The 14,032-nt window shown below is 54.6% G+C and overlaps 2 protein-coding genes and 1 long non-coding RNA gene across 3 annotated transcripts in view; all 3 read left to right on the forward strand.

Moving 5' to 3' along the window:
• The window catches only part of LOC117286142, a 63,059-nt gene that overhangs the window by 4,265 nt on the left and 44,762 nt on the right, over nucleotides 1–14,032 (forward strand). The window lies entirely within an intron of this gene.
• The window catches only part of Hoxc6 (homeobox C6), a 36,352-nt gene continuing 22,405 nt past the window's right edge, over nucleotides 86–14,032 (forward strand). Inside the window, exon 1 of the mRNA XM_010609362.3 lies at nucleotides 86–272. The gene's annotated coding sequence lies outside the window, so the exon portion shown is untranslated. The remainder of the gene's footprint in view (nucleotides 273–14,032) is intronic.
• Hoxc9 (homeobox C9) lies at nucleotides 5,220–8,522 on the forward strand. The gene is made up of 2 exons (XM_033763662.1): nucleotides 5,220–5,957; nucleotides 7,616–8,522. The coding sequence occupies exons 1-2, from the start codon at nucleotides 5,420–5,422 to the stop codon at nucleotides 7,858–7,860; spliced, it is 783 nt and encodes a 260-aa protein (XP_033619553.1). The 5' UTR covers nucleotides 5,220–5,419; the 3' UTR covers nucleotides 7,861–8,522.

The following is a 14,032-nucleotide window of genomic DNA, read 5'->3' on the forward strand; positions in this document are numbered from 1 at the left end:
GCAGGTTGCCCGCGGGAGGGCCCCGCTAGCGGCAGAGCGCGAGGGAGGGAGCAAGGGAGGGAGGGCGAGAAGGAGGGAGGGAAGGAGGGCGGGCGGTGGCGGCTGCGGTGGTGGCCGGGGCTTCCCTCCCCCGGCGGGAGGCAGCTGCCCTGCGGCTGTGGCCGTGGGGAGCCGAGAAGCAGGTAACGGAGGCGCTTCCCGAGGCGGGACTGGACCAAGCCAGCGAGACCGAATCCTACGGGTCTCTGCCTGAGGCCCTGGCAGGAGAGAAGGTAGGAGAGATCGGCGCCAGCCGGGCCTGGCAAAGAGGCCTCGGGACTGTTGAACCTGTATGATTTCAGGCTCACACTCATGTTGTGAGCCTTGTCTGCCTCAGGAGATGCGGCTTGCCTGTCTGTCTGTCTGTCTGTCTGTCTAAGATGTCCCAAACCCTGGCCTCTCCTTCCAAAGGCTGAGAAAATTCGGGAAAATTTGTGGTCGAATTGTGCACTTTCATTCATTGGATTCGCTGCAACTCAGCGGGGCTGGTTATGGTGCCACCCAGGTTGGAAGGCAGCTTCCCTCCTGGTTTCTGGGTGCGGAATCCTCTGGCTCCTTCTGCCTCGGGCTGAGTTTCCGGCTCCAGGTTCGCGAGTCTCCCAGAGGTTGGAGGCCAGACAGCTCCCAGTCTGGCAGGGAGGGCGGGGGAGAGAGGAGCGGCTCTGGCTCCTTAATTGTACTTCGGGACCGTATTGTCTCTCCTTTCGCCACCTCGGCTTCCTCAGTCTGGGCTCCAAAGTCACTGCAAATTTCCTTGCGACACATACATCACGCAAAAGATCAGGTAACAGCTTGCCCAGGGCCATTGGAACTTCGGGGAGAGAGCAGCCCTAGCTCTGGGGCGGCTCCCCCTCCAGCCACTCCCCGGGCTAGGAAACCAGACCGTGTTGGGGGAGCCGGAAATAGCCCCGTTTGCTGCGGAGCGGCAGGGCGGGGGGCGCCGGCGGGAAGGCAGGCCCGGCAGGCCGTGGCGTTGAGAGGGCCACGTTCACAGGCCTAGGAGGTTTCACTCCTGCTGGATTTGGGGGCCTGACTCCTGGTGTGCAGGAGTTCCGGATACCCACCTGGGGTGGGGGCAGGACGTGGGTCTTCTCGCGGCATGTCTGGAAAACTCAGTTTCTGCTTCCAGCGCAGGCCTTAGCTAGGAGGAGTTGCGTGTGGTGTGTTTTTCCCAACAAAGAAGGATCCAGAGTGAAGGGGGATAGGAAAAGGGAATCAGGGAGGGGGCAGGGAGGGGGAGAGGGCAGCAGAGAGGTGAAATGAGCCCATTTCAGGGGGAGAAGGAAAATGAAAGCAAATGGAGCACGGCCTCCTCCGCGCAGGGCGGGTGCTGGTGAGCCGGGCGGGCTCTCAGCCTTCAGCCCTGGGATGGCCTGCTGGGGGCCCAGGGAAAAGCCTGTTTTAAATTTATCCGAACTTGACGGTGTGGATTGAACCGCAGGGAATTTAAATCACTAAAAGGGAGACGTGGGGCAGGGGGAGGGGATGACTCTAACCTGTCTTTCTGTCTGTCCTTCCCACGATGCTAGCTTGATTGTGGTCTCAGCTGTCCAGGTTTGAGGTGATGGAGGAAGGGTGCCACTCCCCCTTAGCGGACTCTCCGGTGCCCAGTGAAATCATTTGGGCGTGGGAGGGGACCGCTAAGAAGCAGAGCAATACAGAGCTGCTAGCTAGAGCTGGGGTTTCCCTGCCTCCCAACAGGGACTCCCAGCCCTCAGGTCCTTCAGGTTGCCCAGGAGTGCTGAGGAAAATTGAAGGAATGAAGATGAGGAGTCCTGGAGTATGGGAGGGGATCCAGCAGGAATAACTGAACTCCAAGAAGATGAGATCCTCCCTTTTGCCCCCCCCAACTCTTTTGCTCCCACACCTAACAAGCCTGGATTTAGGGGAAGTCTGAAAGCTTGCTTTGGACTCCTGACCTGCCATTCTGCTTTCAAATGTGGAAAATGGGGGCTACACCCCACATGCAGTTCTGGAACCTGTAGAACCTAGGCCTAGTGGGCCAGGCTCTCCAAGGATCTCCCAGGCTCTTCAAAGACCCCTCCCCATAGATTCCCCTCTCTGTGAGGCATAGGAAAAATGGGGCATTGGCTGGGAGGGGGCTGTGGTCAAGGCCTGCTTCCACCGCTGTGCCTGTGCTTGAGTGGGGAGGGTCCAGAGTTCCTGCTTCCAAAAGGAAGGGAAGGATACAATCCACCCCTTGGTTTGTTTCCTGAAGGATTTGATGGCAACAGGGATTCCTGGACAGTGATCCTGACAGCCTGGCTGCTGTGCCTCCACAGGGTAGCAGGCCTGGTTCACAGGGAGCTCAAGAGTTGAAAAGAAGGCCTGTGTTCAAAGGGGATAGGAGAGAAGAGACATCTCTTTACAGCCACCAAGTCTATTGGAGGAGCTCTCCCAAATAACAGAGGCACATAGGAGAGGATCCTTAAGGACTCTTTCCTCTGGGGAAGCTGAGATTGAGGCACACAGGCCTGGTGACCTGGTAAAGACACAAAACCTCTTTCCTCTTCTGTTTCTTCCCTGCTCCTTGACTAGAGCGTGTTCATTCCCCCAGCTGCCTAGGCGGCTGCTCCAGACAACATAGGATTCTGTATCCCAGAGGCCTAGAATACCCACCAGAGCCAGTCCCCCAAGAGGGACAGGAGAGGAGGCGTCTTCCTCCTTTGTGTCCACACAGAAGTGGCTGCCGCGCCGGAGCTGGTCCCTCAGCAAAGGCCCGGCAAGCAAGCCGACTGCACAATGCCACGGCTGCTCCGCCAGCGCCAGCTCGAGAGAGCCCTGCCCCGTTGTGTCCTGCCTGCGTATCTGCGTATTGCTGGTACTGCTGCCCTTCCTCTTCCTTGCTCTCTGCACGCCTTCCTTTCTCTGCTCTCCTTTTTTCATCTTGCTTTCCTTCTTTTCTTTAATTCTTCCCTTTTTTCCTGCTTATTCTCATCCTCCATTTCCTTTTTCCTTCCTTGGGCCTGGTGCTGTGTTGCAGTTGGTCTGTCTCAGGCTGTCTGGGCTTGGTCTTTCTCAGGCTGTGTCATCTGATGTCCTCTGGGTTGCAGTCTGGCCCGGGGCCCTGATGATGAAGGCTAAATGCCTCTGCTCCTCACTGCCAGCAGCCGCCCAAGAGCCAGGCTGGGTCCCCAGCCACCCAGGGCTGGGGGAGGTGCTGACTGCACTGGGGGCTTGTAGAAAGCCTCTGCAGAAGGACTGGAATCTCTTGTCTTTTCCTTGAACTAGTGAGGGAGAATTTTTGATTGACAGCTAACCCGACTCCATCAAGGCCAAAGAGATTTTCTGTTCCTTGTTGTAATTTGGGTTTCCCAGCCAATCCAGCCTGAGAGAAGGGAAGAGAGTTGGACCTGAAGGGAGACAGGGCTGAGATCCCGGGAAACTCTTCCTCATCTCCCCCTTGCCCCGAAATCCCAGCCCCGATAGACCGAAAAGGAAAGACCTAGGGAGGGGGAGGAGCAGGGACTTGGGAGGGGGCCGGGGAGCTGGGACTCATGCTGTTGCCTGCAGCTGTACCTTCCTCCCAACTTTCCTCCCCCCTCCAACACACGTACTACACTCTCCAGCCCTTTTCCACCCCAGAGGAGATAGATACAGATGCATCTGAAAACCAGTCCCCACCCCCATCCCTAGCATTTGGCCCCCTCCTGGGGACAGGAGAGGGGAAGGGCAGGCGTGACTGGGTCTGGGAAGCCTTCTTCCTTGCTGCTTTCTGAGCCTGCATCACAGCTTCAGCTCCTGCCAATTTCCCCATGTGCAGACTGGAACTCCTCTCTGACCCTGAAATTGTACCCTCACTTCAAACTCACTGTGCCCTGCCCAGATGCACCTTGCCTCTGAGGATATCACCTGTCCCTCTCCCATATGACCTCCCTGCCCCTCTCCTGCACCCACATTGAGGATTTTCTGCTCTTCCAACCCCCCCATTTACTAAGCTACAAGGGGACAGTATGAAGGAATGCCTACAGCTAGCTCTTCAAGGAACCCCAAATTCAAGGAGGAAGACTAGCAACCAACTTATGGGGGAGGAATCCAAGTTGTCTGATATTCTCCTACAATCACACTGCCCCCTCCGGAATTCCTGCATCCGACCCCAAAGAAAGTGCTTTCTCCTATCCCTCTGTTGCTTTTTTTCACGTTCCAAAAACAGCCTACAATTTTATTTAATGAAAGACACATTTATGAACAATCAAATGATCCTCATAAAAATTTTATTGAAGGACGTAAAAACAAGCTACTTGCCCACGACCGAGGTCGCTCTCTTGCCTTGCCCGCTCTCACCCAGGCTCTCTGCAGACAGAACCAGGGAGCGACTTCTTTTTTGGGGGGAGGGTGTCGCAGAGTTGGAGCTGGGGGCAAAGGAGGTTAGGCAGGCTGACAGGATGGGAATGCCCCACTTAAGTTGTGTAGATCTCTCCTCCACTTCTTCAAGCTGGCAAAGAAACAAATAGATAGACAATATATTTAAAATAAAGACGCTTGTGTATCTGTGCCAAAGACAAGACTTCTGAGGCTGATGATGAAGGTGTTTGAGGTCCTGAAGTTCTACCCCCTCCGCAGATCACCTTCTCCGAGCCTTCTCTACCCCAGATTTGGGGGGCTCAGTTGGCCAGTGGCAGAAGGACGCTCCCGTTTCTCTCCTTCCCTCCCTCCACCCCAGCTTCTCCAGTCCCCTCCCACCCTCCCTCCCTCGCTGCTGCTGCTGCTGCTGCTGCTGCTGCTGCTGCTGCTGCTGCTGCTCCTGAAAGAAATACATACATACACACTATTTAAAAACGCATTTTTAAAAGCCACGTTCCGAACTGACAATCGCTGATCTCGGCTCGCTCAGAGACTGCGGGAGCGTCGGGGCCGACAGAGACGGATTACGTCAAGAAATAGTTCCTCCACCTACCTCGGCCGGCCTCCCCGCCCCTCTGGGGCTCCCGCGCCCAGGCCAGCCCTGGGAGTCCGGGAACCCTGGCTTCGGGGACGGGCATTTTCACCCCGTTAAAAAAAAAAATCCTCCTAGCAGGGGGGAGCCAGCAGCTGATGGGTGGACAAGGGCAAGGGGGTTCCCTGATGAGCTAGGAGCCGTCCTGAGGGGCTGGCCGGCGCCTTGGGTCCAAAGTTGCGGACCCCCAGGAAAACGCAGGTCGCGGGGATCAGCAGAGAGAAGGGGGTGGGAGAGGGGGGGAAAAAAGCAAGGGAAAAAAAAGCCCTGCGCATTGATCCGCGCCGTATTTTTGGGTAAATACGATCACGTGGGGGCTGGGGAGCCAATGAGCTGCCGGGAAAAGGCTGGAAAAATAATTACCTGCCTTGATTGTTCTGTGAGCAGATAAAAAGTACATATACAGTTCATACAATAATCTTATGTATGTAAAACCCTGTTACGATGTCGGCGACGGGGCCCATCAGTAACTATTACGTGGACTCGCTCATCTCTCACGACAATGAAGACCTCCTAGCGTCCAGGTTTCCGGCCACGGGGGCTCACCCCGCCGCCGCCAGACCCAGCGGCTTGGTGCCGGACTGTAGCGATTTTCCGTCCTGTAGCTTCGCGCCCAAGCCCGCAGTGTTCAGCACGTCGTGGGCGCCGGTGCCCTCGCAGTCGTCCGTGGTCTATCACCCGTACGGCCCCCAGCCCCACCTCGGCGCCGACACGCGCTACATGCGGACTTGGCTCGAGCCGCTGTCCGGCGCCGTCTCCTTCCCCAGCTTCCCGGCCGGGGGCCGTCACTACGCCCTCAAGCCGGACGCCTACCCCGGGCGCCGCGCCGACTGCGGCCCTGGCGATGGCCGCAGCTACCCGGACTACATGTACGGCTCGCCCGGGGAGCTGCGCGACCGCGCCCCGCAGACACTGCCCTCGCCCGAGGCGGACGCCCTCGCCGGCAGCAAGCACAAAGAGGAGAAGGCCGACCTGGACCCCAGTAAGTTGGGAGCAATTTTCCTTTACAACTGGCGCGGGAGGGGAGGGGAGGACAGGCGGGGGGGAGCCGGATTACAGCCCCTCAGAGCAGCTCTGGGAGCGCGGGAGAGGGGTGAGGGTGAGGGGGTGAGGACTCAATAAAAGCGAATTACCTTGGGGATCTTTCAGGGACAGGAAGGTCGGAGAAGGGGGCCCAGGGAGCCAGGTTGAGAGAGGGCCCAGAGGGCGCTTCTCCCAGGGGCTGGCCTGGAGAGAGACCCCTGTCCCCTCCCCACCCCTCCCAGGCTTTTTGGTTCAGTGGCCACTTTGGAAGAAATGTAGACAGGGCCAGGGGCTGGGGTGGGGGCGAGGTTCATTTTAAGGTTTGCGATGGGATGCAAGAGGTGAGGAGGACGTGGGGGCAGATATAAAATGCCCCAGGGAGGAAAATCACCCTGCACCCCCATCAGCATGGGGGTCCTCACCTCACTAGAAGAAAAGATCCACTGACTTCTCTCCCAGGAGCCCTGGTGACGGGTCTAGGAGATTTCACACAGCCTGAGAACTTGAAGAGATCAGGACTTCCTGAGAGAAGTGTGGTCTGAGTCTCCTTAAACTTGAGAACCCCTCTTCTGAGGGTCTGCAGGAGGAAGGGGTGAGGATGGAGGTCAGGGATGTAGGGTGGGGAAAACAGCTCCTCAGGTTAGAGAACTCTATACACTCACTTCAGCCTGGAAGACAGGAGCCTTCTGAGGGCTGCTAAGGAGCTGCCTGGGGTAGGTGGGGGCAGGTGGAGCTGCAGGGCCAGAGGAAGAGGAGAGAAGGAGAATCAGTAGGGCAGAAGGAGCAGCCATCTGAATGTTTGGAAGTATCTGGGGGAGTCCCAGGAGGGGGACTGCAGAAAATATTTTCGTCCTCTAAGGGACCAGGGCCTAATTATACCCCTCTGAAGACTTCCCTCGCTGCCCTCAGCTACTCCCATAAACCTGAAATTGGAAGCTTAGGTCCTTGCAGAGCCTGTCCTGAGGCTGGTAGGAGGGGGGCACTGGAGACCAACAGGGAAGCTAAGATGTGGGAGAGGCTGTCCCTAAGGCCAGCAGCTCTCTGAGGAAAGAGGAAGGACTTTCCACATCCCAGCATCACCCTGAGAATTCGCCTCAGCAGGGTTGAACTCTGAGCGGAGACAGCACTGGAGAGAGTGGTGAGGGACTTAAGGGCTCTCAGGGTCAGGAAGTAGGACTGCTGAAATTTCAGGACTTGGTTGTGGGCTGGGAGGATGGGAGGGGGCAGAGGAGGAGGGAGGTGGGGAGGAGAGAGACCTCGCTATAAAAATAAAAAACAAGAGAGAGAAGCGTTTATGGGCCTATGAAACGGTTGGGAATTTGGACTTTTTATGAGGATATTCTCGAGTTACTACTCTTGAAGCTGAGGACCAGACTGTAGGGGCTTTGATAGCTTCGGATTTCCTGCAGTTTTAGGTGCTGGAAAATAAAGAGGAAGGGGAGATGGGGAGAGGGCAGAATGCAAAAGGAAGAAGGAGAGATTTCCTAAAGCAAAACGTGTCCAAATTCAGGTTCAATTATTGGGTTTGGGGGGCCTAGCTAAGCCTGGGGGTGGGGTGGTAGAGGTCCTGGACTGGAAAGGGGCTCCACTGACCCCTGCCTGTGTTTGGCCCTCCAGGCAATCCCGTGGCCAACTGGATCCACGCCCGCTCCACGAGGAAGAAGCGCTGCCCCTACACCAAGTACCAGACGCTGGAACTGGAGAAGGAGTTTCTCTTCAATATGTATTTAACCAGGGACCGTCGGTATGAGGTGGCTCGGGTCCTCAATCTCACCGAGCGGCAGGTCAAAATCTGGTTTCAGAACCGGAGGATGAAGATGAAAAAGATGAATAAAGAGAAAACCGACAAGGAGCAATCCTAAACCCTGCCCCAGCCTGCTGCCTTGGCACAGCCAAGGAAAAAACAAAACCCCCACAAAAATACCCTAACCCAAGTGGGAGAAAGCACGAAAGGAAAAGGAAAGAGCAAGATAGAAAAAAGCCAATCCGCTTAAAAAGGAAAAAAAAAAAAAAGGAAGGGGGAAAAGGAAAACTCTTGCGATTTGGGAGGGTTAAGTGTTGAGAAATTGGTGTTTTAGAGTTAGTTCTACCCATCAGAAGAGGAGGCAGGAGAGAAACTGCATTCTCTTCCCCCAGCGCAACTGAAATAAACGACACACACACAAATGTGATTTTTTTTCTCCTTTCTTCAGAGAAGCCAGTACTTGAATTGCTATATTTCTAATTTTTCCTGTATCGTATTTGGTCTGGGCCATCCCTTCCCAGGCCGTGGGCGCTCTGTGTGCAGATTTTGTACAAAAAAAAAAGACATATACACACGATGATTCCCAGCCCAGGAGCTGAGGGACAAGGGCCTGGACTGAGCCACAGGCTGGGTCGGGTGGCGCAGGCCGGTGCCTCCTCGGGCGTGTACATAGCTGTGTTCCCTCTCACCCCAGCCTCTGTTCCCAGCGTTGGTCCTGTAATGTGCTTCTGTTTGTTATGGTAGAACAGCTCTGTGTTAATATATCGAAGTCACTTAAAAAATCAGAAACTCAACTGCATCCAGTTCTCATTATTTCTCCTCCCTGTGGCTCCCCAAGATGCTGTTGTGGAGGAGGCAAGTGCTCAGATTCTTTAGGGGAGGCTGGAGCCAGAGAAGGGGTTCCCTCTACCTCAGAACGGCAAATGCCTTCCCCTGCTCTCCAGGCAGGGCAGGATGGGGGTGGGGGCTCCAGGGATGGCCAGGCTGCTGAGGCTGCTGAGGCGAAGGCCCAGCTTGTGTCTGCCCCGGCTGGCTGCTTACAAGTTTCCTGGTGGCGCGATAGAGGGAGGGGGCATGGCATGAATGGCTTTTCCCTGGCTGTAATTAATTGTAATAATTTATGAGTACATGAGATGGGAGAGAGGAGATAGGTGAAGATGATAGTTGGGTGCTGGGTGAGGGCCCAGGCTGGATTCTTGCCTGGCTGCATTGGTGTTTTGGTGCTTTGAGGGCTGGCTGGGAAAAAAAAAAAAGACTGGCAGGATGTTCAGCTAGGAGGAAGGCCAGGCAGGCCTCAGGGAGCAGGACAGACACAGGGGGACTTTGTTAAAAGAGGGAGGGAGAGAGGAAGAGAGAGAAGGAAAGGAGGAAGGGAGAAAGGGAGGGGAGAGGTAGAAAAGGAAGCCATGGAAGGAAAGAAGAAGGAAGATGACAAAGCCAGTGCCATCAGAATTAGATTTAATTTCTGCTTCTCGATGCTTTCCCATCTCTCCTTGTAGTTCTCTATTATTCTCAATCTCTTTCCCTGTGGTATTTAGTTTGAATGTTGGTCTGGGGGTGATCAGGGTCATGCTAAGCATCTGTAGTGCTTCTAGGGGATAATGATGCTGGGGATGCTAGGCCCCAAGGAAGCTAGTTTAGCCAGGAGTGGGGTGCTCCCTGGTGGCTGTGGGACCCCAAGCACAAAGGTGTGGGGATGTGCTTGTAAGAGTCTGATGGGGCTGGTCCGTGCGCTGCCTCAGAGCCTTCCCTAGAACCAGCAGTTTTCATCTGCTAATAAGAAGCAGACCCAAGCTGCCGGTTTGCTTCAGTCCGGTGCCCCCTTTCTCGGAAATCCCCCAATCTGGAAACTATTAAAATCAGACTGCTTGAAATATAGCCCTTTAATATCTCAGGCTGCCCATTCTGTCGAGGGTGCAGGGTGTTGCTCTCAATACTCAGAAGATACCACCATAAAAGAAAATAATTGGGGATCCCAGCCCATGTGCTGCATCCCCCAAAGCAACACCTTACAGAACTGTTGAGACACTTGTAGGAAACCCGTGTCTGCCCTCATTACTGGAATCTCCTACCCTCTCCTCGCGTTAAGCACTCCAACTTGGGAGTCTAGAGGAAGGTGGGAATGGGTGGAAATTTTTGTTCAGATATTTTGAAGGCCACTCAAGTCACAACTGTGCATCAGTAAAGCATTCCTTCCTCTTTCCCGCCTAGAAGACCCCTTCTCCAATTCTAGAAGCATTGTTTTCTTGGTCCTTTGGGAAGGTGCTTCACCTGTACTTTTGTCTCTTTTCTCACTTCCTGCTCTTCTTTGGCCTTTCTGCTGTTCTGGAACCCGGGCCCCAGTTCCACACTTGATAGAAGCCTCTCTCTCTCTCTCTCTCTCTCTCTCTCTCTCTCTCTCTCTCTCTCCCTGCTTTCCTTTCTCCCTCTCTGGACCCCAAGATGCAGACTTCTCTCCCAGTCTGAACCGGGCGGTTTTTCCGGGTTTCCACCCTGCCTCTGCTCCGGGGCCTGTCGCCTCCCCTTGGCGGCGCGGCCTGCTTCTGTAGCCTGCCCGGCGCTGAGCTGGCCTTGCTGCGGCCCCCAGGAGAGAGGTAGGAACCAGAGCAGGTCACCCGTCCAGGCCACTGTTCAGTCGCAGCTCAGCGTCATGCATGCAGGTCAGGACTGCATTGGATTTTTATTCATTGTCACTTATGAATTAAAACAACACGACGCACATCTAGGGAAAGAAATGCAATCTGGCGGGAGAGAAGGGCTAGCAAATGCCCTCCTCCCTTAATCTTCCCCTCCCACCTCTCCTCTGCTCTTTTGTCAGAATCACAAAACCCTAAAGGTTGTTCCACTTGGGAAGGCAGCGGATAGGTACATTTCCGCAGCCCCGAAATGCCACTTTTATGGCGCTGTTTGTCTCCCTGCGCTGGGCTCTGAATGGGGCCGAACAAAACAGCAGCGCGGAGCTGGCTAGACGTCTGGGCTTAATTGTTTTATGGTTTAAATAAAGTGGACACTCTTTCCTTTGAAATCGGATTATAGGAATGTTTTGTCTATGGCCCACGGAAAACAGGACCTCACTGGCTGGGAGGGAGAAGTGAAGAGGGGCTGCAAACCAGGGGCAAATAGCCTGCTGTAGTCTGAGTCGCACCCTAAAGTCCCGCAGGCGGCGGCGGAATAGGCGGTGAGGGGACAGCGTCAGGGTAAGAGGAAGGAGGAATGTAGGGTGCGCGCCACAGGCAGCGGTCGGGCGTGGGAGCTTCTGCTGTGCATCCGCGTGCTAGGCGTCCGGAGGCCAGAAATGCGCCTGAATGAAGGGGGTGGATATCGCTGTTCCTTTGCACAAGGAATAGTGCAAGAAGGGTGGTAACAAAAACAGCGAGAGTATGGAACCTTTTACAAGGTTTATTTCAAGAGCTTAGAAAACAAACAAACAGCAAAAACAGCGGTCGCAAGGCAACTCCCTTCCGGGGAATCCCTCTCCTTTGCACCCAATTGGAGGCTCCTTCCTCACATTTCCCACCTTTGGGCCAAGCCTGCGACCACGGTTGGCTTTTTCCCGGCCTGACTGCATTAGAGAAAGTGGACGCGAGGTGGCGCTGTTGCTCAATGTTAGAGGCGGCGTTGCCTAGGCAGGCCTGGCCGCACTGACATTTGAGGCCCGGACTAGAACCGCTTTGAGAAGGCCCCGAGCCTCTGCTCTGCCCAGCCCCACTGGCTCTAAGCAAATCAATCCCCTCACCTGCGAGGTGTAAATAATTCGCGGGTGGCAGCGGGAGATGAGCCCTCGCTGGGGCAGCGGGCTCGGGAAGGCACAGAAGGGCAAGCATCAAAAATAATCGCTTTGCAGAAGAGATAAGTGCGAAGCAGGCAGCGCGTAATTAACACAAAAAGGCGGAATGACCCGGACAAACGAACATAAATCCGTGGTACCTAAGAGGGCGGAGTAGACCTCAGGGAGAGGGACAGAGATCGCTGGCGAGGATAGCTGCTTGCTGTTCCTTTATTTCCAGGTTCATTGAATGAAATAAACCAGATTAGCGCAAAAGCAAAAAAATGAAATAAAATAAAATAAAGGTGAAGGATCCCTCCCTAAAGGGGAAACCAAGTCCTGCCAGGGGTTGTGGGGCTGGCTGGTTCTTCGGACAGGCGACAGTGGAGGCACAGGCACACTCTCGGGACAGTAGCATTCCAAGACACAAAAGCCCAGAAGAATAGCTCTGTGGCAGGGTTTTTTCACTGGACAATAAAATGTGGAAATATCCCCCCACCCCCTAAAAGATAAGGCGCAGGCCCAAGATCTGATCTGGCCCTCTGGGCCTCTTCTTTCGAGGCAGAGAAGAGAAAGTATTTATGGCAGTCTCCAGTGACCCAGATGCTGAGAGCTAAGAGCCCACCCTGTTCAACTCAGCACCAGAGGAGCAGGCTTAGAAAAGACAGGGCTGGAGCCGAGGATGCAGTGGCTTCTGGTTGTAGTGGTAGAGATGCCCCACCGCTGCCTTATCCCTCGGTATTTTGGCGCCTAGGGAGGCCTGCGACTCTAGGATAGTCCTTTCACTCCTCTGGGCCAGAGTCCTGTCATCTAAGAGTTTGGACAGCCTCTAACTCAAATAGGGTGGGCTCCCCAAATGCAAGGCATCCTGAAAAGGTCTTTGCTAGGGTACCAGGAAATCTCCTTTGGGAATTTGGCTGAGAGTGACCATTTCCCTGGCAATTCTTTAGATAATAAAGGGGCTGGAAAGGGAGGGCTCTTTCTTGATAAACCATCCTGCTCTGCGCTGCCGTTTCTTCCTCCGTCCCGATGGGCTCCGGATGAGAGGATGAGAAAGGAAAAGATCTGGTTTTCTAACCACCTCCTTCCTCCTCCAACCTGGAAACCTCAGGGTGTGGAAGGAAAACAGGTAGCAATTTTTTTTTTTCAGTGATGCTCTGCCTAAAGATACATCCGCATCAGTCAGGCTTCCGTGCATGGGTGACTCATGCATGTGTGTGTACAGTGTCTGGGATGTGACAAGGACACTTCCAGGAATGTCTGTGCTAGTTTATGGTGAGCATGCACTTGACATGTCTTGGGGTGAGAAGGTGGCACACACTGTGTGCATGTGTGTGTCCTGAGGGTGTCCCAGGATTGTCCTGAGTGTGACAGCCTCACATACTGTGGAAGAAGATCAGGGAAAAATCATTCATCTTCATCATCTTCATTTGTCTGCACACGGCCCACATATGTATGGCTCTCCCACTTTTTCCCTTTTTCTCTCTGTGTTAAACCCACACGACTGTATACTTATGGCCAGGAAAGGTGCGGATGGACTAAGCTTCTTTTATCCAGTAGAACTTGAATTTGTCTAGTTTTGAGACTGAAGGGAGCCCCCCCAGAGAAAGTGTGGGTAAATATTTGAAGAGTATCTGTTGACAGTTCCCATCCACATCCTGGCCTGGGCAGCTTGCCTGGGCAAGAAGGGGGTTGCAGAAAAACCATGAGGCCCCTCTAGGCTAAGTTGGCATTTCCTATGGGTGGGGGTATATGGGGACAAATAAGAGGCCTACTGCAGTCCCCTCCAACCAAGAAACAAATAGTCTCCTTGGAAGGATCAATCCAGCCAGAAGCCAGGGACACGAAGCTGTTCCTTCTAAGTCCCCATAAACAGCCTTGCTCTCAGACCCCCAGCCAAGCTTGTGGCCATTGCCTGGGCTTCCTACTCCAGGTAGGAGCTGGTGTCTGAAGGAAGGCTGTTGTGGTCCTGGAGTGGTATATGGAGTGCCCCCACCCCTCCAGCCCTCAACCCATAAGCAGCCAAGTGTGACAGTCTTGAGGATATAAGAAAAACAGGGCAGCTTCAGAGCCTGGGGAGGGGCCAGAGGCTGGAGGGTCTGAAGCCTGAAGTGTCTAGGGGACCTGGTGTTCTTGTTTCTCCCTCAAGTCCCCAGACTTAAGGACCCCTAGGGAGCTCATCTTTTGCATTTGGAGCTCCACTTAGGGTTTGCTGACACTCAGTCCCCTGGGGAGGGTCTTATACCTGTTGAGGTAACCTGAGTTGACCTGCTGATTCAGGTACCTCTCTCTCCCACTCTCATTGAGAAGGAAAAGAGAAGAGGGCGCAGAGAGGCACTTTCAAATCTGAATGCGTACCAGACTATTAGCTGGGGCTGGCTCGCCACCCCCTACACACCACACACCACACCCCCAACCCCCTCTCATCCCTCCCCTTCCTCCAGGTCCCCCCAGTCCTGAACCCCTCAACCCCTGCTAGCGCGCTCTCTCTCTCTCTCTCCCTCTCTCTCTCTCTCTCTCTCTC

This window comes from Fukomys damarensis, unplaced genomic scaffold (genome assembly GCF_012274545.1).
Source record: "Fukomys damarensis isolate Sample0158 unplaced genomic scaffold, DMR_v1.0_HiC HiC_scaffold_15, whole genome shotgun sequence".
NCBI classification, from domain to species: domain Eukaryota; kingdom Metazoa; phylum Chordata; class Mammalia; order Rodentia; family Bathyergidae; genus Fukomys; species Fukomys damarensis.